This window comes from Gekko japonicus, unplaced genomic scaffold (assembly GCF_001447785.1).
Source record: "Gekko japonicus isolate JY-2015 unplaced genomic scaffold, Gekko_japonicus_V1.1 scaffold20, whole genome shotgun sequence".
In the NCBI taxonomy this organism is placed as follows: domain Eukaryota; kingdom Metazoa; phylum Chordata; class Lepidosauria; order Squamata; family Gekkonidae; genus Gekko; species Gekko japonicus.
The window spans coordinates 2,100,484-2,125,135 of NW_015169172.1; the positions used below are offsets into that span (position 1 = coordinate 2,100,484).

Consider the following 24,652-nt stretch of genomic DNA (forward strand, 5'->3'; position numbering starts at 1 on the left):
ATTATTAGTGCATCAGGCCAGGGCCTGCTTCAGTAATTTATTTGGTAGGCAACGTTGTTTCGGATTAAGTGTGTGCTCCTTCTCTTTATCACACACTTGAAGAAGAGTGCAGCAGGAGTATTTCTTGTGATGGTCCACACACACACACACACACACACACACACACACACTGATCTGCTCAGCCTCTATTCAAAAAAGAAAGCTGGTTGAATTCTCATAGATCAGGTCACTGTGCATACAGGACTTTATGTGAGACACCCATGCCACTTTTTTTTTGGGGGGGGGGGTACATAGTGGAAGCTGCATCACAGTCCAAGCAGCTGGCCTCAGGTGAGGAACTACAAGCCTCTTTTATGGAATTATTCCCTAAACCAAAAAACTTGAGACATTTGTATTCCAAAGAATGGTTTTACTGCAATCCCCCCAATATCGGCTTTACTTTCAAAGGGGTGTGTGTGTGTGGAATCCTTGCCAAAGCAATCCCTTAATAGCCAGCAGAAGGTAATGGGTAGACTACTGATCGATGTGGGACATCAACATTCAAATCTTAGCTCCCTGATACTGGGTGGACTGGGAGAACTGTACCTCTGAGCCTAACCTACCCCACAACACTGTTGTGAAGGTGAAACAACACTTTTAGTTCCTTTGGTTGAGACAATATTGATCTAATAAATTAACATTTAAGACAAACAGTATTCCAGCCTAGACCTAGCACTTAACTTTAGAATATGTTTAGAAGAATCAACATTGAAAGAACTCAGCTGGCCCCAAACACACATTGCCACTTTCTCTAACAGAGGCAAGAGTTTCAGACCCAAACGAACACCCTTGACCATCCTAAACCTTGGACGATGGAAAAACGGGCTGGGAACGGGAATAGGATCAGCATACTCCAGCACTATTAATATGCCCCCGTCAACCCACTTTTCCCTCATGCCAACAAAAGTAAAGCTTGCAAATTTCAGAAATAACAGCCCTTCCTTCTTTCACACTTGGGGTATTTCCCACTCGCATCCTAAGAAAGAAAGAAGGCGACAACTTGGGTAAATCCTCACTGTCCCAAACAGCAAAAGGCCAGCCCTGTCCTCCCCCTCCCCCCAAGAAAGAAGCCAATCTTTCCTCCTCTCGCAGGGTCGCCCTCCATCTGCCCAAGTCCCAGGAGGCCGGTGAGCCCTCCAGAAACCGCCCGGCTACCCAGCGCCAGACGTCACACGCCAGGCCCGTCCTGGGACCTTACTCCCGCCCCCGGCAACTAACTTATGGGAAGCGAAAGCAACCAGGCAGGCAGGCAGGCAGGCAGCGGCGGTGCAACAAGTTCCCTGCCGGGCCCGGACTCGACTCCCCCTTCTCCCCTCGGCCTCCTCCTCCCCCCTCCCTCCCCGCCCCATCGCCGCCCGCGGCTCTCCCTCACCTCCGCCATGTTCGCCGCACAGCTGGGGCGGGCCGAGCCAGGAGAGGAGAGTCACATCGCCGCTGCGGCGAAGGAGGAGGAAACGGCACAGAGGGGGCAGCAGGAGCGGCGGCGGCGGCGGTCACCGTCTCTGAGGAGGAGGCAGCGGTGGAAGGAGGGAGGGGAAGACCTGCGACGTCACCGCGCAAAGGGGGTGGGCGCGCCCGCGACACCGCCTCTCTCTCTGTCTGAGCGCCAGCGAATCAGCGAGTCACGAGACAGTGCAGCGCCCGTTTTCCGGCGTTACCTCAACGCCAGTTCTGTGGCGAAGAGGCGCGCTCTACCCACCCCCATCGCACAAACCGTTTCTTCGCGACCAGTTCCGAAAGGGGGGGTGGGATGCTCCCGATACCTTCCTCAACTGGTCAGTAGCCACCCCCCCAAAAAAAGCCTCTTTTTCTGGCGCTGACAAACGCAGGGTTTTTTTAGCAAGTGGACCCGCCAAAAAATGGGAAAGTCCCTCAAATTCAGCCCCCCAGCCGGCCAACCATAACCTGGTCAGGACAAAGTCATAAGCAAATGTTCTGGCGCGCTACCTCCCCTTCGGGTCATAGACTTTTGTCTGTTTGCTCTACGTGGAACTCAGTTTCTTTTCAGATTTATGAAAGTCTTCTGTACTGAAAATGGGAAACCAAAATGTGACAAGTACTCATCTCAGCCACTAAGCATGCTTCTCACTCAGCACCTGGTATTAGAAGGAGGGCATTCAGGGGATGTACTAAAAGGAAGGACAGGATCCAGGAATGCTTGACTGCCATGGGCTCCATTGAAATACCCTGGAGGAACCACTCTCCCCCCCTGTAATGTATTCAATAAGCTGCCATTGAATGCATAATGTGTGATGAAAACATCTAATTGAAATGTCATGTTAAGCTTTGTCCTGGGCTAGGATCCAAATCCATCCAATCGCATTGAGAGCCCAGGAAGAACCAACCAATCACTTGTCAGCAAGCTTCCTGAGCGGGACTCTGTGATTGGTCATTATACATACAACCGTATTGGTTGGTAATTGTACAGTAGGTGTGGCTACATTAGCCAGGAGAGTTTAAAAGCAGGACAGCTGCAATGTAAAAGCTGTTCTGGCTATCAGGTGTTGATCCCTGTTGGAGTTGTGTTTGAGTTGCTGAATAAAGTTGAATCTTTGCTGAATCACTCTCTGACTATTTTGTTAAGCCAGCGAGGTAATTGGCAACGAGGATGAGATATTAGTGTGGGTAGGCAGCCCCGCTAAACTATCCCACGACGGACAACAGCGAGCATCGCGCTGTTGCCAATCAGCAGCAGGCACCACCAGATCTGGTGGAAGCGCCTGTCAGGATGGCCAATAGCCAGAAGTTCGAGGCATTCGAACCTACCACCGAGGACTGGGATGCTTACCTGACGCAGTTCGAGTTCCACCTCCAGGCGAACGACATTGCAACTGAAGAGAAGAAGCGGGCAACCCTCCTGAGCTCTTGCAGCAAGAGCGTTTTTGACATTGCCCGGTCGCTGGTAGCACCAGCGGACATCACAACAGTTTCGTTCAAGGACCTGACAGAGAAGTTGAAAGCGCACTTCTCTCCTCAGCCATCAGAGATTGCCTGCCGGCATGCCTTCTATAAAAGAGCTCGGGCAGCTAACGAGTCGGTGGCCGAGTATGTAGCGGTGTTGCGTAAGGCTGCAAGACCCTGCAACTTTGCGAACATCAAAAAGGCCCTCCGAGACCAGCTGGTGTGCGGCATGAGGGACGAAAGGCTGCAACAGCGGTTGTTCGCCTGCACCACCCTGACTTTGGGCTGTCACCTACACTGAGGCCGTCGCCGCGGAGGCAGCCGACAAGTCAACCAAAGAGGCACGGCAGTGGTTGGCGTCAACAGAACAGCGTGTCCACCACCAAGCTTCCGGCAATGAGGGTGGTGACGCAGATGAGGACGTATGCGCAGTTAAAGCAGGAGCAGACAAGCGGACCCGAGTGAAGCCTGCAGCCAGCCCAGTGTGTGCCGGTTGTGGCGGGAACCACCCTTGAGAGCACTGTTGGCTCAAAGACATCGTGTGTCGAGCGTGTGGAAGGCGGGGCCATCTAGCATGAGTCTGCAGAGCGCCAAAGAAATCAGCGCCAGCATCCCCACCGAGGAACCAGCAATCACAAGCAGCCATCAGAGAAGCCAGCTGTCAGATGACAACGAGCCTGTCGTTCGCATCGACCGTCCTTCACACCGGCGGTCAAGGGAAGATCCACGTCACCCTCCATCTAGACGGTCCAACTTGATCCTTCCGTGACCCCGATCTGATTAAAGTATCGGAAGGTGCCCATTTCGCTCAAACCCCGGATCGAAGCAGAGCTGGACAAGCTAATCGAGCAGGGGGTGCTTGAGCCGATTCCCTTTAGCAAATGGAAAACTCCAATAGTGACGCTGGTAGTCAGATGGGTCTGTAAGGATTTGCGCTGACTATAAGTGCACTGGGGGGAGGGAAGGTATTTGCAAAGCTTGACTTAGCGCAAGCGTACCAGCAGCTGCCAGTGACTAGGGAGGCAGCGGAAGCCTATCCATCGTTACCCACAGAGGAGCATTCAGGGTCAATAGACTCCAGTTCAGGGTAAATGTTGCCCCAGGGATCTTCCAGGGACTTATGGAAGGTTTGCTTAGAGGGGTGCCAGGCACGGTACCATATTTCGATGATGTGCTGATTGCAGGGGGGTCTGACCAGGAGCTCATGGAACGGGTGAGAACAGTGTTTGAGCGTTTCAAGTCTGCTGGCCTCAAAGTAAAGCAGCCTAAGTGTCTTGTGGGAGTCCCAGGTGTGGAGTTTTTGGGATTTCGGGTAGATGAAAGTGGTGTCCACCCCACAGAGGACCAAGTGGCAGCAATTAAGTATGCCCCACGACCCCTCAACAAAAAAGAGCTCCAGTCCTTTTTAGGACTGTTAAATTTCTACCATGCTTTCTTGCTACACAAAGCGTCAGTGGCAGCTCCTTTACACGCGCTCCTCCACAAGGACGCAAAATGGAGGTGGGGCTCGGAACACGAGCGGGCTTTCAAGGGAGTCAAAGCCCTATTATCGTTGAACGCTGTCCTCACGCACTATGATGAACAGAAACTGCTAGTGCTGGTGGCAGATGCATCTCCGTTCGGGGTGGGGGCAGTCCTCAGCCACTTAATGCCGGATGGCAGGTTTTTAGTTACGTGGGATCCTTGGGCTTGGCCCATGTATTAAGTGTTTTATATTGTTTTATCGCTGTTTTATCGCACTGTGTGCCATACTCTTGTAAGCCGCCCTGAGCCCGCAATGCGGGGAGGGCGGGGTATAAATAAAATTAAATAAATAAATAAATATCTGTAGCGGAGAAAAACTATGCACAAATTGATAAAGAGGGTCTGGCGCTAGTTTTTGCAGTCAAGAAATTTCATGACTTTTTGTTTGGAAGAAATTTTTTCTTAGTAACCGACCACAAGCCACTGTTGGGGATCTTTGCCCCAGACCGGCAAATCCCCAACATACTGTCTCCTCGGATGTGGTGGGTGATCTTCCTCACCACCTATGATTATGACTTTGAGCACAGGCTGGGCAAGGCGATCAGACACGTGGACGCCCTCAGTCGCTGCCCTCTACCCGGCCAAGACTTGGACCCTGCTCCAGCTAGCATGGTGCTAGCTATAGATGAATTGCCTCAGGCCCCAGTCTCCTCTATGGACATTGCTGCTGCGACAGCTAAAAACAGTGTACTTGCCCGTGTTTTAAACTGGGTATGGAGGGGGTGGTCGGTAGGAAATGTGGAGCCGGAGTTCAAACCTTTCCGGGCACGCCAAAATGAGCTTTAGGTGTTGAAAGGTGTGTGTTGTGGGGAAACCTGGTGGTGGTGCCCATCAAACTCCAAGAAAAGTTGTTGGAATCATTGCATGAGGGCCATTTCGGCATGGTCCACATGAAGGCGCTGGCCCGGGGGTATGTTTGGTGGCCCGGCTTAGACGCCGACATAGAAGAATGGGTTAAAGTGTGTATGCCCTGTCAACAGGCCAGGCTTGAGCCTCCTACCACTACGCCACAGCGCTGGGAATCTGCAGGGAAGCCATGGTCCAGGCTTCACCTGGATTTTGCGGGGCCTGTTCAGGGACAAATGTTCCTTGTAGTCGTTGATGCGTACTCAAAGTGGCTGGAGGTTGCTCACATGTACTCAACCACTTCAGTCACCGTAATCAACGTGCTGCGCCACTTGTTCTCCACCCACGGACTACCGGACGTGTTGGTGAGTGACAACGGCACACAGTTTGTCTCTAGGGAGTTTGGCCAGTTCCTATCTGACAACGGGATTAGGCACCTGACTCAGGGAGGCGGAACAACCACAATGGGAGACAACAGGATTAGGCACCTCTCAGGGAGGCGGAGCAACCACTCAGTCCCCACCCCCACGGCTGCCGACTTTGCTGCCGCTGGCAGCCATAACTTTTTAAAGAGCCCCTAACGAGAGCTGGGGGAGCCAGAATGACCTCTCGCGTGTGACATCACACGCGAGAGGTGGAATTTGCGCTTAGGACTGGAAGGCCACCACCCCGAGGCTCAAGGAGATGGAGGAACCACTCGGCCCGCACCCCCCACGGCTGCTGCCATAACTTTTTAAAGAGCCCCTCACGAGAACTGCGGGAGCCAGAATGACCTCTTTTTAAATAACTTTTTAAAGAGCCCCTCACGAGAGCTCAGACATCACACAGGCGGAATTCGCTCTTAGGAGTGGAAGTCCACCACCCCGGGGCTCAGGGAGGCGGGGGAACCACTTGGCCCCCACCTCCCGCATCTGCCGCCATTCGTGTCGCCAGTGGTGGCTGCCATAACTTTTTCAAGTGCCCCACGAGAGCTGGGAGAGCCAGAATGACCTCTCGCTCAGACATCACATGCGAGAGGTGGGATTAGCGCTTAGGAGTGGAAGGCCAACACCTCGGGGCTCAGGGAGGCAGAGGAACCACTCGGCCCCCACGCCCGTGGCCATCGCCATTGCCGCCAGCAGCGGCGGGAGCCATAACTTTTAAAAAAGCCCCTCACAAGAGCTGGGGGAGCCAGAATGACCTCTCGGACATCTGGGGAAGCTAGAATGACCTCTCGGACATCACACGCGAGAGGCGGAATTTGCGCTTAGGAGTGGAAGGCCACTCAGGGAGGCGGAGGAACCACTTGGCCCCAACCCCCGCGACCACCGCCATTGCTGCCGGGGGCAGTCATAACTTTTTTAAGAGCCCTGCACGCGAGCTGGGAGAGCCAGAATGACCTCTCGTGTGTGATGTCCGACCGGCAACGCCGCTTGGACATCACACGCAAGAGGCATGAGAGGCGGAATTTGCACTTAGGAATGGAAGGCCAACACCCCGGGGCTCAGGGAGACGGAAGAACCACTCGGCCCCCGCTGCCATTGCTGCTGGCAGCAGCGGCAGCCATAACTTTTTAAAGAGCCCCACACTAGAGCTGGGGGAGCCAGAATGACCTCACACGCAAGAGGTGGAATTTGTGCTTAGGAGTGGAAGGCCACCACCCCGGGAATGAGGGAGGCGGAGGAACCACTCGGCCCCAACCCTGGGACTGTCCTTCCACTCCGTGGTCTCTCATTCCAGTCCCTGAACACTCCTGCTACACCCTGGAGCTGCCATCCCACTCAGTGGTCTCTCATTCCAGTCCCTTTACACTCATGCTACAACCTGGGGCTGTCATTCCACTCCATGGTATTTCATTCCAGTCCCTGAACACTCCTGCTACACCCTGGAGCTGTAATTCCACTCCGGAGTCTCTCATTCCAGTCACAGAACATTTCTGCTACACCCTGGGGCTGTCATTCCACTCCATGGTCTCTCATTCCAGTCACAGAACATTCCTGCTACACCCTGGAGCTGTCATTCCACTCCGTGGTCTCTCATTCCATCCCCAGAGTAGTGTATTTGGGCCTTGAGACCCTAATGGAAAATCCATTCCGCATTTTTATTGCAACTCTACTTGTACTGTATTGTATTTCTGGAGAACTGTTTGCTTGCATTTGTTTAATACTTAGTGTACAAATAAGAGAATTATCAACAGCAACTTAGGGAAAGCAGAGAAGAGGACACCTTTCCATCTTTTATATCAGTATGCTTTCCAATCAAGATATCCTATATCAGAGAACTCAAGCTTGTGTCCTACTTACTTCAGTTATGCTGTCACAATAAATGTACTTTTAAAAGCCATTATAAAATAATATATGTAGCATTTCCTATGTACAACATCTATTTATTTCAAAGTATTTCCTTTGTAGCTTTTCTTACATGAATTGATCATGGGTTTTTTGCATGAAGGTTCTTTTCTTAAATTGTGGATGAAGCTGATAATAAATTGACAGTCCATATAAATGACCCAAAACTACAGCTGACTGCCATTACTGGTTTTAGCCCCAGAAGAAACCTTTCTGTAGATGTTGCATTTATAGGGAGGGTTACACAACAGTTCCCCAATAGGTCCCCAAAGATGCATCACTACAGTCTGATGTTCAAGTATAAAAGAGAAATCTTCAAAGGTAGCCAACTTCTGCCAAATCAGATTGTCTGTGGTTAAAATGTCTTGTTCATTTCTGTTGAGATCCAATTCCTGTTTGAAGCGCAAATTCATTTTCAAGTTAATGCAGTGTTCACTTAATTCTTTAAGAGCATTTCAGCTGTCTTTTTTCAAATCTCAAAATACTGTCAACTTGTCTTTCTTATTCCCCCTAGTATTGAATACGTCTTAATGTGATGGATGGAAAAAGAAGTTTTCTTTCCTTCAACCAGAAACCAGCATAATGCTTATCTGTGTTTATTTGTTTATTATTCCTCTGCTGTTTTTAAACATTACAGTTCCCAAAGTGCTGTACAATACAATTAAAACAATAAAAGCAATAAACGACAAAACAACAGTCATTACATGTAAATACTATCTGGATAATGTATAAAACATATACAACCAGAAACCAATCACTTAAAAGGTCTGGGAGAATAAAAAAAAGACTTTCTACTACAGTTCTAAATGTGCAGAAGGTATGAAATCTGCTGGATTTATTTCAGGAGTTCCACAAGGTGACATTCTTGTCTGCTTTGGTTGAACAAATTGATTTGGGACAGCCACAAACTCAGCCTAACCTACCTCACAGCGTTGTTTTGAGGATAAAATGGAGAAACGGAAGCCGCTTTGGATTCTCATTGGGGAGAAAAATGGCGTATAAATGAAGTAAAATAAAATTTAAAATGAGAACTGCAAAACTAAGCCTCTGTGATGGTATCTTCTAGACTGAAGGCTACTCTATAGAAGATTCTGGTACAGCATTACATTGAGCCCCAGATCCATGAATTATTGAAACTCATTTACAAAACTTTTTAAAAAACACCACATACATATATTCCATTTTTGAGCTATAATGTATCTAATTAAAAACTATCTTTAGAATACTATCTTTAGAATCCTGAAAACGCATTTTCACAAAACCCCCAAAAACCTAATTTAAAATTTAAAATCTTATTTTTAAAAAATCATAGATTTTTATGCACCCTGCTCCAATTCTGATGCAGGAGCATCATATACAGATGTGCTTTCAAATATCTTAGCCCCCAGCCCCCAAGTTCAAAAGCACCTCCTTGAGTCTGGTCCAGACTGCAATCACACGCTCCTTTAGATACGCCGCACCAATAAACACTAAATTTACACGCATCTGGGCTCCAGTACTGGAATATATGGTAACACAACATATATTCCCTTCTAAACAAATATGCCACAAATGGTTATACCTCTGACCCACAACTGACACAAGAAAGTTTAAATCAACCACAACACTAGATAATTAACCCTATCACTCACTAGGCTTAGCAAACAATACATAGACATATTAATTACAGTACAGTATGCTCTCAGGTATTATCACATAATATGCTGTTTTAAGCTACTCTGTTTTACTAAACACCAAGCTCTTGTTGTATAATGTTATGATATATACTACTTGGTAAAGCTGATTATATTCTCAATAAAGTTTAATCACAAAAAAAGGGAGCGATCAAACAGCATCAGCTGGGAAGCATCCCACAGTTGTCAGCAACCTGTGCTGCTCTGCCATGGAAGCAGAGTTAAAAGACCGGGGAAAGTCCAGGGTTATCTGGATAAGGCAGGGCATGGGCAGACTTTCCCGTCTGATCACTCAAGCATGCTCTCATGCTGTCGGGTTGGTCTGATCAGGCCAACACAACTCCATGCTGTGTTCCCCCCCCTGTAGTATGCGCATCATCACATACTCCATAGGGGGCCCTCATTGCAGAGGTGCGATTCCTTGATTGCTCATTTATGCACAAGGGAAACAAATGGAAAAAAACCCACAACTCACCCACAGTTGTGTCTGATCACACAGTGACGGGCTCCCGCAGCTTCAAAGGGCTGTGTGATTTCACAACTGCGTGTCAAATTCCTCCAGAGGAAATAGCCTCTTTCCTGTGCTTCAACTGGTGCATGTGACCGCAGCCTTAGTGTCACATACAGAGCTGCAGATAAAGCGATGCCTGGTACAAAACATAGTATCGAGCCCCTCTTCCTGCACTCTCACCAGTGTTGCCAATAGATATCCTTGTATATTTAAAGATACGGAACATCACCATAATAAATCTATTATATAGTTCAGTCAGTATGTAATGATGATAAATTCATTAATAGCCACGAATGCTAATTCATTAGATGGGTAAATGGACTTCCTATTTGACTCTTTAAGCCACTACCCTGCAGGTCAGTCATCAGATGGGTACAACCTGGTTTGTCTGCTGACATTAGGCAATATGAGACAATATGCTGGGGGACCTCAGCCTTGTGTGACCCCTCAGCAGTTTAATACCCACGTCTGCATGTATGCAGCCCCAAACAAGTGGTGTTCTGCATTTTGGACCTGCTGAAGTTTCCAAGTCATCTTCAAGGATAGCCAGATGCGTATAGTTGCTGAGAGCCAGTACAGTATAGTGCTTTGATAGCCTACAGTCTGGGAGACCCAGGTTCATGTTCCGCATTTGTTCACAGATATTCTTAGCTGAGCGCTATGAAATCTTTTCGGTAGTCTTTGAGTATGTTTCCTTGCATATTTATAGCTGGTTCAAGTAAATAACAAGCCATTTGGTGTGCATCTTTGCTTCTACATCATATTACTTGGCTGCTCAAACAAGTAAACAAACAAAACATTGCAACTATAATGCTCTCTCTGGGGTTCTTGTCTCTAGAAGTTGAGTGAGCTTGTGAACAATGCCTTTCTTTTTTTAAAATATATTTTTATTGCAGTAAAATTAAAATAAACAAACAAAATAATATATATGCAGTGTAACAAAGATACAAGTATTACATTAATATAAGTACCATGCAAAAAAAATACAATGACCTGTTTACAATTAGCACTTATTATGACATTGTTAACTGGTTTTAGTACTGTCTTAGATGGTTCAATTGTTTTATTGTAATTGTACGTTGATTTTATGTAATTCTATGTTGATTTTATGTGAGCCACCCTGAGTCAGCCGGGGATGGGAGGGCGGGATAGAAATTTGAAGAATAAATATATAAATAAACAAACAATAAATCTTAGAATATTCCTTGATTACCAAAGATTTAAGTCATCTATTATATTTGGTATCTCTTCTTGTTGTGTTAAATATTTCAGTATTGGAAACCATATTGATATAAAGTTGGATAACATTTCTTGAGAAAATGTATCTTCTAAATTATTTGTCATTTTAGCCATTATATATAAACTAGGAATAATGCCCGTTGTGGAAATAAATACAACGAGCTCTAGAAAGAGGCTCTGGGGAGGTGCCATGGCCTTGGGAACTCAGTGTCAATTTGCTGTGGTGACCTCAGCAGCATATAATGACACAGAGTCCACAGTTTTCTCCAGGGGAACTGATCTCTGCTATCTGAAGAGCAGCTGTAATTCTGTGTGATCTCCAGCCCTCATGTGGAGATTGGCAGCAGTGGTTACCCCAGAAGGAAATGGCTGGTTTGGAGGGTGGAGCCTATGGCATTGTACCTGTCTGAGGTCCCACCCCTCCTCAAACCCCATCCTCTCCAGGCTCCACCCCTCAAATCTCCAGGAATTTCCCAACCTGGAGCTGGCAACCCTATCTCCTTCCCAGCCAACCATCAATCTACTGCTATCTGCCCCTCTGACTTCAGCTTTCCAATTCCCCCCTCCCTCCTGAAGAGCAGTTGTAATTCTGAGTGATCTCCAGCCTCACCTGGAGATAGGCAACAGTGGTTCCACAGGAAGCTGGTTTGGAGGGTGGAGTCCATGACATTGTACCTGTCTGAGGTCCCACCCCTCCTCAAACCTCACCCTCTCCAGGCTCCATCCCTCAAATCTCCAGGAATTGTCCAACCTGGAGTTGGCAACCCTATCTCCTTCCCAGCCAATCATTAACCTACTGTTATCTGCCCCTCTGCCTTCAGCTTTCCATCTACCCTCCCCCATTTGCAACCTCTACCCTGCTCTGAAGCCCGGACTGCTACGTCACACTGGCTGTCATGGGGGGCCATCTCATCAGGGTATAAGGACACAGAGTCCACCATTTTCTCCAGGGGAACTGATCTCTGCCATCTGGAGAGCAGTTGTAATTCTGATGATAGCATACCTTTTTTATTTAAAAAGGTTTGAAATGTGGAGATTTTGGGTAATAAAGATTTTCTTTTATTAAGTAGATAGGTATGCTAATAAAAACGGATTGTCATCAATTCTTTGAGGTCGTTCCAAGGACGACTGCCAGATAACTTATTGAATTGAATATGGGTATGTATAGTATTGTTGAATATTTACCCAAGCTCATCATGATATGGATTTATCATTTTTAAAGTATTTGATAAGTGAATAGCTTGGTAATATCTTTGTAAATTTGGAAAATCAAGTCTACCTTCACAGGTCTATTTGCATAATGTAGTTAGGTTTATTCAGTGGTGTTTATATGCCCCAAAGAAGTCTACTAAAGAGTTGTGTTGTGGATATTTTCTAAACACTGCCCTTCTCAGGCATTTTGCACTGTAACTCCTGAGTTATGGAATAATCTTCCTGAATGTGTTAGAAAGGCATATTTGTTGGGCTTTCATAAGCTCTGTAAGGGACTGAGCTGATGATGGTGAGATGTATTGATTTTAAGATGTTATGGATTTGTGTTTTAGTTATTGTTATTTGTTGTATTTATTGTATTATATAATTTTATGGATATCTTTTAACTTACCATTGTAATCTGCTTTTGAGTTCCCTGTGTGAGAAAGGCTGACTGAAAGCCTTTTAAATATATAAATGCATGTAAAAGTTATCCTGCTGTTTCATAATAATCAGCCTCCAAGGTGACTTGCAGCAAAGACAGAATAACTCAATAACATAAAAACGAAGAATCAAACAATAAACAACAGCAAATAAACCCCCAAGCTAACACTGGTTTAAAAAAAAACCCCAAATGCCTGAGCAAATAAAATTTTTCCTGATACCTAGAAGAAAACCAAGTAGACATTTGGCAAATATACTGGGGAAGCATATTCCAAAATCTGGGGGACACCACAAAAGGAAGTCTCTTAAAACCATACGCAGTCACAACTGGAAACTTAATAATTCGCTTTTATTGACACCTTCAGTTTCAGAAGGAATAGAAAACAATATCAAAGAATACTTCTCATTTAATGCAGCATGTGGAACGTCTCAATATCTCATATGGGACACTTTTAAAGCTGTTCTTAGAGGCAAAATAATGGCTATGGCTTCCACCTGTAAAAAAGAAAAACCCCCAGTTAAAACTAGAGTTAATAGATAATATCAAAAGGTTGGAAATGGAATTCAAGACATATGGCAGGAAAATATATATATAAAAAACTGTTATTAGAATGGAAAAAACTCGATGTCCTAGAGATCTCTAAAATTCAGAGGCAGCTATTGTATGTTAAACAAAAATACTGGCTGCCTGGTCCCAAGTCTCTCAGACTACTAGTGTGGAAAGTTCAGCAGACTGAAAATACTATACTTTCTATCAGAAATAAAAATGGGCAACTAAAATTTACAACTAAAGAAAACAAGGATTTTTTAAAAAAATACTACAATCATTATACAACTCAATGGATCCTAAGCCCATGTGCATAAAATATTTTTTTTAAATCACAGTTTCCTATATGGAACATCATTTCTTACCAGCACAAAAATTGGTTGGAAGAACCTTTTTCTCCCCAAGAGATTCAAAGTACTATAAAATCTCTCAAAAACAATAAGTCACCTGATACAGACGGTTTTACGGCTGAATTCTATAAAAATATAGCCACATTCTTTCAGCCCAGCTAGCAACAACTTGTAAACCACATTCTACAGGATGGTATAATGCCTCCCACCTGGAGTTTGGCAAAAAATTACTGTTATTCCCCAAAAAGGCAGAGATCTGAATAACCCAAGTTCGTTCCATACAATTTCATTTCTTAACACTGATTACAAAATTTTCACTGCCACCTTGGCTGTGAAATAGATTTATTGAATCGTATATAGATTCAGACCAAACGGGGTTAATCCCTAATAGGGATATTTCCGACAATACTAGAAAGATTTTGGATTTAATTAAATATTGCAACAATACCTGGGTCAACTCCTCTTTTATATTGTCTGTGGATATGCAAAAGGCGTTTGACTCGGTTGAGCCATGTTATTTAGAACAAGTCCTGTGGACTATGAACTTCGGCCCTGATTTTTGATGGGCAATACAAGCAATGTATCATTCACCTAAAGCAATTATACAAATCAATAATTCTGACACTAACGAGTTCCAATTGGCTCGAGGCATACGGCAGGGATGCCTATTATCACCCCTGCTATTTGCAATAGCTATTGAGCCTCACGCACAGGCAGTAAGAGAGCATTCCTCAATTCATGTAATACAACTTGGCCCAAAGCAAATTAAAATTAGCTTATTCGCCAATGACTTGGCATTGATTTTAACTAGCCCTGAAATCACATTACCAGTGTGACGTCCTCTTATTGGGGAGGACTGTATTTCTCTTTAATATTTATATTTATATTTTGTGTTTCCAAAATAGGTAGTTCCAGCTGCCACCAGGAATTTTAATAACTTCCAAATCCCCTCTTTGCTTCTGGTTTTGGTATTGTGACCCAGGATCTAGGCTTTCAAGGATATATGTGGTCCTGAGGAAGAATTGATATGACTTTTTACATTACATTACACATTTGACTTATATACCGCTCCTTCCCGGAGGCTCGGAGCGGTTTACATCAACATTTAAATTACCTAACTAGGGCCACAGTGCAAGGGGAGGGGTGAGTGCCTACCAGGCACCTAAGCAGCTATGATCTTCTTCTTACGTTGTTCTTTCCGTGGCGGGTTCTTGCTGTATTCAGGCGACGGTGTCTCGGCGGAGATCTCCTCTCTCACACATCGGCTCCTTCTGGGGTGGTCCTCATGGTATGCAGCGGCGCGATGGCTGCAACCGCTGGTCTCCGTCCCGCAGGCTCCGACAGTGCCACGTCACCACGCTGCCACGTCGCTCGGACCAATCACCGCCTGGGTCGCTTGCTGCTTGCTGCCGGCCCGCCGCCATGTTTCTCTGCCAGATCGCCGCTCATCGTTCACTGCCACTGTTCCGCCGCTCAGCCGCCGCCGCCCTCCAATTAATTGGAAGTAGGGTGCCCCCCATTTCTGGGATATATTTAAATAAAATAGGATTTATTGAAAAAGGAACAAAATAAGAGGTTGGTTATTATGTAACTGGCTGGGAATAAGGTTCTTGTAAATATATTTGTCAACTGTATCACACACACTGTCAGTTTTAGTCCTTAAGATTCCACCCTGACAGGTATCTCTCACTTAGGCGACCACACAGTTTAATCTCTTGGTAAATTTAACTTCTTTAAGAATTTTAAAGTTTCATTATTGAAGATATATGCTGCTCTCTCTCAGATCCCACACACACTGAACAATTCCAACTGACTGTCATAACTAACTTTTCATAACTGACACACACAGAGATTCCTTTCAAAAACTCCCTCCACACTGTCATCCACCAATCACAGCACATTTGTCTCTCTCAATCACTCTAGTCTGCTTATCACCACACTTTAACCAAACATTTAAAGGCACACACACTCTCATAAAACAAGGAATCATTACAACCAGCTTTACAACAATTGCTGCATATTTTTGGTTCAATTTCAGGCCTTAAAGGTAATCCTTCAAAAACCTTGCTCTATCCAATCAAGTTATCTCAATCTCAAAAGGATTATATCAAATCACAATACAATTTTTGTTGGGTATCCAAAGTTTGGCAATATCTGGAAATTAAAATCCCACTTAATATTCACAATATTTTTAAACTAACTTCCTTTCATTAAAGGAATTGGACAGAGACTCACATTTAACTCAGGCGACTTCTCTCTCTTCCTGAATGGAGTGACTTCAAATAATTAAAACATTTATTTTCCCAAAATTTCTCTGTTTATTTCACACAATTCCCATGATGGTCCTTAAGGAGTGCTTAAAGGTGTGGCAAAAATCCTTTTTTGCTTTTATATGGAACTCATCCACACCCAGGGTGAGAGCGAACACTTTAAAAAGACCAATCAATAGAGGTGGACTGGCCCTTCCAGACTTGACTCACTATCATGAAGCAGTGATGTTCATGGAGCTACTTAAACTCTATAATCCTAATTTCCTTTCAAACTGGAAAACTATAGAAAAATATTATTTAGATAAAACCTCATTTGATTCCATTTTATGGGAAAAACCATCCCATACTCCAAAAAGATATCTTCTTGTCTAATGTGTTTAAGATTTGGGACAAGAGGAAAGGCCTATTAGCTCCCAAACCATCACCATTGATTACCTTTGTAGGCCAATCCTGGTTTACTCCAGCCCAAGCTCATAACTCTTTTACCGTTTGGAAAGACAAAAAACTCACCCATTTTGTTGATATCCTACAGGAAGGTATTGTTTTATGGCAATAAAGGCTAACTGAAATTGAAACTGATATCCTACAGGGCAATAAACTCTCAAAAAGAAAGAATACTTGGAAAGCAGATATGAATGCCATTTACCTTGGTTTGAATACTCACAGATAAAATATTTATTTCATTCCTTAGATATAAAAACAGGACTAACAATGCCTTGCACTGCATTTGAACAAAATATGAAAACGGATCATTTGTGCCTTAAATTTTTTTTTCATTTATCTATAAAAATGTTTTGGAAACCTACTCAACATGACTTATGAACTATCAAAATAGTTGGCAAACAGATTGTGCAGTTACTCTGACAGACAAAGCCTGGTCTAAGATATGGGCTTCTCCGATATTGACCTCACATTCCTTAAATATCCGTTTACAGGGATACAAAATTCTAATGCATTGGTACACTACGCCAAAAAATCTAAACCATATTTCACCATCATACTCATCACTTTGTTGGAGGGCATGTGGGATGCAGGGCTCGTTCATTCATTGTTGGTGGGACTGTAAAAATGTTGCAGAGTTTTGGCTAAAGATATTTAATTATATCAAAGTTATCACCAGGTATGATATTGATAAGACGCTGGATCTGGTCCTATTGGACCTATGGCGTGATAATTGCATACCTCAAATCCACCAAGAACTCATTTCTCTCTTGCTCGCAGCAGCAAAAACTGTAATTGCTACTCGTTGTGGGGAGGGGAAGGGAAAGGAGTTTGTAAGCTAAATGGGTCCCATTTCTAGACTATGTTTCTGGGAATTCTTCATCTCAATCAAAATTTATATCACAGAAATATTGTGAATTAATCACATATGTATAGCAGAAGTCAATATTATTACGACTAACTTTGTATAGTCTGGTCTGTTATTGTATCTTAGTGACCTATTTTTTATTGACTGTTTCCCCTTGATATGTTCTTTTAACATTACTGTTTGATTGTTAACATGTTAGTATTTGCTTTATACTTAAACTAGAAATAAGGCCCGTTGTGGAAATATATACAATGAGCTCTAGAAAGAGGCTCTGGGCGGGTGCCCCGGCCTTGGGCACTCACCTGGAGATTGGCAACAATGGTTCAATACGAGGGAATGGCTGGTTTGGAGGGTGGAGTCTATGGCATTCTACCTGCCTGAGGTGCCACCCCTCCTCAAACCCCACCCTTTCCAGGCTCCACCCCTCAAATCTCCAGGAATTCCCAGACCTAGAGTTGGCAACCCTATCTCCTTCCCAGCCAACCATCAACCTACCTTTATCTGCCCCTCTGACTTCAGATTTCAATCTCCTCCCCCCTCCCTTCTGGAGAGCAGTTGTAATTCTGAGTGATCTCCAGCCCACACCTGGAGATTGGTAACAATGGTTCCCCAAGAGGGAATGGGTGGTTTGAAGGGTGGAGTCTAAGGCATTCTACTTGTCAAAGGTCCCACCCCTACTGAAACCTCACCCTCCCCAGGCTCCATCCCTCTAATCTTCAGGAATTTCTCACCTGGAGTTGGCAACACCATCTCCTTCCCAGCCAATCAGCAACCTACCTTTATTTCCCCCTCACTCTTCAGCTTTCCATCCCCCCCACACCTGCAGCCTCCACTGTACTCTGAAGCCCTGACTGCCACATCACATTGGCTGTCATTGGGGGGCATCTCAGAGTCCACCATTTTCTTCAGGGGAACTGATCTGTGCCATCTGGAAAGCAGTTGTAATTCTGAGTGATCTCCAGCCCTCACCTGGAGATTGGCAACAATCGTTTCCCAGGAGGAAAAGTCGTCTTTCTCTGCAATGGGGACCCCAGCAGTCAACATCATTCTCCTCTTCCTCTTTTTACTTGCACAACAACCATGGGTCATTTGGGGGGGGGAGGCGGGGGGACGCCATCCCCCCGGGTGAGGTGCGGGAGGGCGGGGCCTGGAGCTCCCTGCTGGTGCCCGCTGGAGGTCGCCGCCGGCTGTGGGGAGGACACACTTCCGGTGATGTCAGGGGGTGTGGCATATGCTAATGAGTTATGCTAATGAGTCCCCCTAGCTCTTTTTCTACGAAATGACCCCGAATAGCCTTCAGTATAAGGGCCTCTGACTTATAGTGAAATCAAACATACCCCCCGCAATGAGCAAAAGCCAATGGTTATGGTTTGCGCGCTTTGCGTTCCCAGCCGAGTAAGTGCAGCTGGAGACTACAAGGTCAAGCCTGAGATAGCGCACAGTGGCTGGACATGCAAATCTGTCCTTGTAGAGGAGGGAGAGCTTGTACCTGAATAAAACTTGGTCTTAAAGCTGCCACTGGACTGTTTTGAACCAGGGGCGGGGATTTCCCTACCTCGAGCTGGCAACCCTATCCAGACTTGTCCCAATGAGTTCCTCACAATGGCCTGCGAAGGGTTTCTTTCCTTTGTCTGAACCAAGCTTCGTTGCTCACTGTGGCGAAACGGGCTCGCCTCCCACCCTTGTCCCGTGGGCGTATCTCACTCTTTAAGTTCGCTGTTGCCACTCACTGAATTGTCACTGCCTTTTTAGAGGGACACTGAGAACCCTCTGGCCGAATCTCCCTATTTGGAAATGGAATCCCCAATCTTCGGGGGATCTCTGGAAAGTTGGCAGCCCAAAGGTCTGGCCTTTCCTTTCTTCCCTGGGCTACCCCCTCCCTTTGTTATTGTGCAGAGTGGGGGAGACTATGTGGTCAGAGCACAACACAGATTATTAGCCCAAATAAAAGATTTTATCTATTTACACAGTTATGAGGTGCACACACACACACTAAATAAGGCACAGCTGTAGGAGTAAGGACACACTATGAACCCACAGGGCATAAATCTACAGGGGTTAAACACCATCCTCTTTCCTTACACACCAGCCTCTGGCTCTGTGCTCCAGCCTCTCTCTCTCTCTGGCCCACGAGAGCAGAGAAACTTCCATTCATTCCCCAGTCCAACTGACTGTGGAGTGGCTGAATTTCTGCTGCCTCCCAGGGTTCCCGCATGTCTGTGGCTTCTGGCCTGGATGGCCTGGTCAGCACAGGGAGCAGGAGCCTTTCCTAACCTCCTGTAGGACAAAGACGGCCTCCTCCCTGAATGGGCTGGAGTTTATATTGATGCTGCCCTGCCCCTTGGGGCAGTCCCTCTTTTGCCACTCTTTTTGGCCATGGGGCAGCTGGGAACTGTAGTCCAGCAGATGAGGAAGCCCCATTCAACCCAGTGAGTGATACTACTACAGGCCCCTCTCTGGAACTACAGCTCAATTATGGTGGAACATTTTAAACAAACACAGGTAACTGCCATTTCGTTACACCTACCAACAGCCACTGAGGGAAACGTTACTCCCACACAGGAGGAAAGCAGGAGAAGCATCTTCCTCAAGAGAAAGCCAGGCAGAGTGGCTGAAGGGGGAGTGGGCGGGAAAAAGCAGCAGACCCAGCACCCGGCCAATGGCACGCAAGTGCTCTTGAGTGGCGGCTGATGGGCCAATGGCTGAGGGGGAGCATTTTGCAGCCAATGAGAGCGCATGGAATGTTGCCACTTTAAAACAGCATTATTATAGAGAGAGATAATTAAAAAAAAAACACCAAACAAAAGTAAGTCTCTCCAGTGTAATAAAGCAGCTGGAAAAGTCAGATGTTGGAAACAAAAATAGAAATTTGAAAGTAAGATTTGTATCCCCTGTGTATCTGCAGATTGTGTAGCAAGAAGTTGAATTGTGCCATGTGTTGAACAGTCCTGTTCATCTCTACCCAATTTACCTGGCAGGCAAAGTGACTGGACACAAATTCAAAAGGTACTCAGCACACCCTCTAAGACATTGATTCCTCATATTGTGGCAGTTATGTAACGTTTACCTGTGCTAAGCAAGTAGGACTTGCCCTGAAAGATTCTCCCCCCACCTTTTCGCCATCATGTCATCGTTGACTTAAGGCAACCCCTAAAGGTTTTCAAGGCAAGAGATTTTCAGAGGTGGTTTGCCATTGCCTGTCTCTGTAGCAACCCTGGACTTTTTTTGTGGTCTCCTGTCCAAGTACTAACCGGGGCCAACCCAAGCTTCTGAGATTTGATGAGATCAGGCGATCCTGGGATATCCAGGTTAGGGTGAAAGAATCTTTACATTAGCAAAAGTATATTGAACCAAAAACTCCATGGAACAAATTCTGAAAGGAGGCTGCTTTTGATGCCCTGATTAACAGAAAACACCTCCCTTTGACTAAATTTGACAGGAGGCTTTTTGGTGCGCTGATTAACAGAAAATGTGTCCATGCAGCAAAATCTGATAGGATGTTTTAGTAATCATGCACATTATTTCTTAAAGCAGGAAACCCCAGAATAGGACCTCAGAAGATGTTGAGATGGCAGAAATCACTTGCAGGGTTGACTCTAGAACAGTTCATTGGGAGGTATAGAGAAAGCAACAATCATGGGGGGGGAGAAATATTTGTTTTTCTTTTTGGCAGTTATGAGGTACAGTTAAGTGCTGGCTTTAGGCTCTCTGAAAAGTTGCATGTCTCCCAGAAAGTTTCACTAGCTGTTGCTCGCAGGGATGGAAGCAAGATGACAAGGTAAGGGAAGATGACATTTTTAAAAATGCTTTAAGCTTTAAACTGAGGCTTGGATCCAGACTGGTGTTCCCTCTAAGCTGAGTTATTGTGAGCTAGCTAAGTTTTTTTACCTCCAGCTCACACCTTTTTGTCTTAGCTCAGGAAGGATGGCTCGAGAGCAAACTAGTTTATGCAGTAGCCAAATCACTCACTCACAACTTTAATGCCAGTAGCTTACGAAGTAGAATTTTTGCTCACAAGACTCCACAGCTTAGAGGGAGCATTGACCAGCTTTTCTGTGGGAGCAAGGACTTTGGCCCTCAGAATTTTTCCCCCTCGCCTCCCTCCTCCCACAGCATCCCCAAAGGCCCCCTGAAATTCTGGTCCTTTGGGAGAATCCAGGACCAAGAATTCTGGGTAGCATTTCAGATGTGTGGGATAGGAAAAGTAGTTAATATTTTTAGAGGAGTGGCTACTAGCCGTGGTGATCCTTCAGGTCCCCCAGTTTTAGACTGTTTAGAACAGGGGTGTCAAACATGCGGCCCGGGGGCTGGATCAGGCTCCTGGAGGGCTTCTATCAGGCCCGCAGTGGAACTGACTATCTTCTGCTTCTTCTTCCAGTTCTGCTGCTGCTGCGTCATCGTAGGTTTGCAGCTTACAGATACACACCTGAGCATATGCAATATTGCAACAGCACAGATATTTTGATGCAATAATTCAGAGCAAGAGGTGTCAGTTATCAGACACTGTTAAATAAACAAAATATTTCAAGAGTGCATGTAAGTAAAAAAAAACCCTTTTGTGTTTGTGTCCTTTATAAAGTTTATATCTCCACTACCTGCCATTACATTTTATGACACACATGCCTCGGCCCAACAAGGTCTCATTTATGTCAGATCTGGCCCTCATAACAAATGAGTTCGACACCCCTGGTTTAGAAGCTTTCAAGGTAAGAATTGAATATTGTGCCAGAAACAAATTGGTAACTCAGTTGAGATTGATGGGATTTGTGCATCTTTAAAGTTAGCAGAGTGCTCAAGGTTTACAACACAGCAGAACTTCCCTAGTCTGTATGTGTGCAGCTAAGAAGAAACTTACATGGATCTTCTTTTGTCATTTCAAACTAATAAGAGATCCTTATTATAGGGATCTCCATTTCTAAACAGAATAGAGATAGATTTCTAATCTAGTCTAACTAGCTGGATGGATAGGGATGCAGAAAAGCATGTCCTATATCCATGATGCCAAGATGGAGAGTTCTCTGGCAATGTGTGTGCAAGCCAGAAAGAAGGAAGTTTTCCCTGAGAGTAGCAATCTGCAGATCAAAGGGACAGCATCAGAGAAGCAGAAAGGAAAGGGTGATTGGGCTTGGCCTCTCTAGCACTCTGACTCTGTGTTTAGTCCCCTGCTGAAGGCTGAGGCAAGAGACAGCACAAAAGTTCTTTCACAGAGATCATTACACACTGGCAAGATACCAGATTTGTGGACTGGTCCGTAACCTGGCTGCTGCATTTTAAACAAGTCAACATTTCCAAACAATGATAAGAGTTGTCTTGCTTTATCTGATGGGATTGATCTTAGATTTAGTATTGAGGTTTGTCAGGCAACTTAACATGAATATGTCATCTTAGTCAATATCAAACCAAAGACATTTGTGGCAAGTGTGACTTTGGACTTCATGACTGCCACAATAACCAAGGTGATGTTCCAGAAAGTTTGCCCTGAATAAGTTGTAGGCCATGATTTGATTGTCTTTGTGGATCAGGATATTGATGATTTGGGAATGGGGAAGTTCTTTTGTCATGAACAGATCATAACCTTGTAAGGGATCCCTGTGGAATAGATTGCTAACATTTTCCCCTCCGCCCAGGTGTTACATCTGCAGTAACTAGTTTCGGGGACCATTGTTGCAGATGTCATTTATCAAGATGGAGGTAAACTGCCCTGATCTGGATAGCCCAGGCAAGCCCAATCTCATCAGATCTCGGAAGCTAAGTAGGGCTGACCCTGGCAAGTATTTGGGTGGGAGACCTCCAAAGAATACCAGGACTGGGAGGTGGAGGCAGGCTACCAAGCTACTTCTCTGAATGTCCTCCATGCCTCAGTAGGAGTTGCCAGAGGTCGCTATGACTTCCAGGCACAAGCACACACATACACATACACACATGCCCACACACAAAAAAATGCACACACACCCCCAAAAAAGATGGAGGTAAACTGATCTGTGTTTATGGACAGCTCCTCGATCTGAAGCAACTACTTTCTAGTAGCAATGGATTGCACAATGCACAAAGATGAATCCTTGCCACAAATCCTGGTACCAAATCTGTCCCCATACCCAGTTGATATTATCAGGGGTCATTTAATAGAAAATAGGTGCAGGAGCTCATTAGGATAACCCCGTGGCCCACCTACCCACCCTGATCAAGCCCCTGCCCCTGCCCCCGCCACCACCCTGTCACGGCAGGACCAGGGGGCGTAACACAAGCAAGCAAAAGTCCAGGAACAGTCCGAGGTCAAGCCGGGCAAACCAGGTAGCAAGGTTCAAGCAGGTTTAAATCACAGTCCAAAAGCAGGGTCAGACATACCAAAGTTTCAAGTCCATAAATCACAACAATACCAGAGGAGTCAGAGATGAACGCAGGGTCAACAAAGCCAAAGGTCAAAAGCCGAGGATCAAGCCGAGAAGAATTCCACAAGGTCTGGAGCAGAGATGCAAGGATTCAGGTCCTGAACAAACGACGTTGCCAGCACAAATGACTGCTGGCAACAGACTTGCATATATACAGTGCTAGCTAATCAACTCATTAGCTAGCGCAGGGAGTGAGGACATGATCCTGTCAGTAAGCAGGGCTAAGAGATCTTCTGGCACGCATGCGTGCATTCTGCCTTCGCTCTCTCAGCTGTTGTCTTCTTACATTCCTGAGCCTGGTTACAGGTGGAGGCGAGTCTGATGATGAATTACTGGGCTGCAGCAGAGACTGATCCCTTGCAGGTGTTCCCTGGGAGGCTCTATCCTCCTCACCACTTAGATAGCTTTCAGCTACAGGATCCAGTCTTTGCCTTTCTGCTGCAGTACTGTCCTCAGGAGCCTGTTCAGGGTCCTCAGGAGCCTGTTCAGGGGCATCAGCAAAGGCAGGCATGACATCAGCAGGGGCAGGCATGACAATCGGGAGCTTCAGACCCTGGTGTCGCGCCAGGCTTCAAGTTGCCAGTTACCCCCTGCTTACACTGCAAGCCTCCCGCTTTCGCGGAAGAACTTGCCTTCTGGATCGTCTCCCGTCCGTCCATCCACACGTGGCCCTCTTCTCCGTATCAACTCTCCTCCTGTCTTGTTGGCCTTCATCTCCCAGTTTGCCTCAGTCTGGGGGAGAGACAAAGAGTAGGACTGAAAGGCCCGTCTGAGGCCTCAGGGCCCGTTTCCTCTCAGCCCAGCCCGCTGGGTGACCCTTTCAGCAAGCTGGTATCTTGCAGTGTTTGGTTCCCCTTTGTTCCCGCCTGTCTAAACTCGAAAAGGAAATGCATGGCAGCTGTTCAACCCTTCTCTATCTTGGCCTTCAGCACTGGCTTTTCCAGGTTTGCATTTTCCTGCTTCCATGCTGTTACCATACTGAGGCCTGGAAGGAGTACGGGAGAAAGATCAACATTTCAAAAAATCCCTCTGTCAGCCAAGACCGGCCCCCGATGAACGGTAGCAAGCTCTGAGTTGGGAAATACTCGGAGA

General features: G+C 45.8%; 2 protein-coding genes across 3 annotated transcripts in view; one reads left to right on the forward strand and one right to left on the reverse strand.

The window, feature by feature from the left end:
- Positions 1-1,553, reverse strand: part of MIER1 (mesoderm induction early response 1, transcriptional regulator) — a 46,255-nt gene extending 44,702 nt beyond the window's left edge. For both annotated transcript variants that reach the window (XM_015415792.1, XM_015415791.1), the window contains exon 1: positions 1,412-1,553. In XM_015415792.1, coding sequence (XP_015271278.1) covers positions 1,412-1,420 — 9 coding nt within the window. In that variant the 5' untranslated portion in view covers positions 1,421-1,553. The remainder of the gene's footprint in view (positions 1-1,411) is intronic.
- A 2,507-nt stretch (positions 1,554-4,060) lies between these two features.
- The window catches only part of WDR78 (WD repeat domain 78), an 88,094-nt gene continuing 67,502 nt past the window's right edge, over positions 4,061-24,652 (forward strand). The window contains exons 1-2 of the mRNA XM_015415783.1: positions 4,061-4,598; positions 4,871-5,175. Of these exons, the coding sequence (XP_015271269.1) occupies positions 4,061-4,598; positions 4,871-5,175 (843 nt within the window). The remainder of the gene's footprint in view (positions 4,599-4,870; positions 5,176-24,652) is intronic.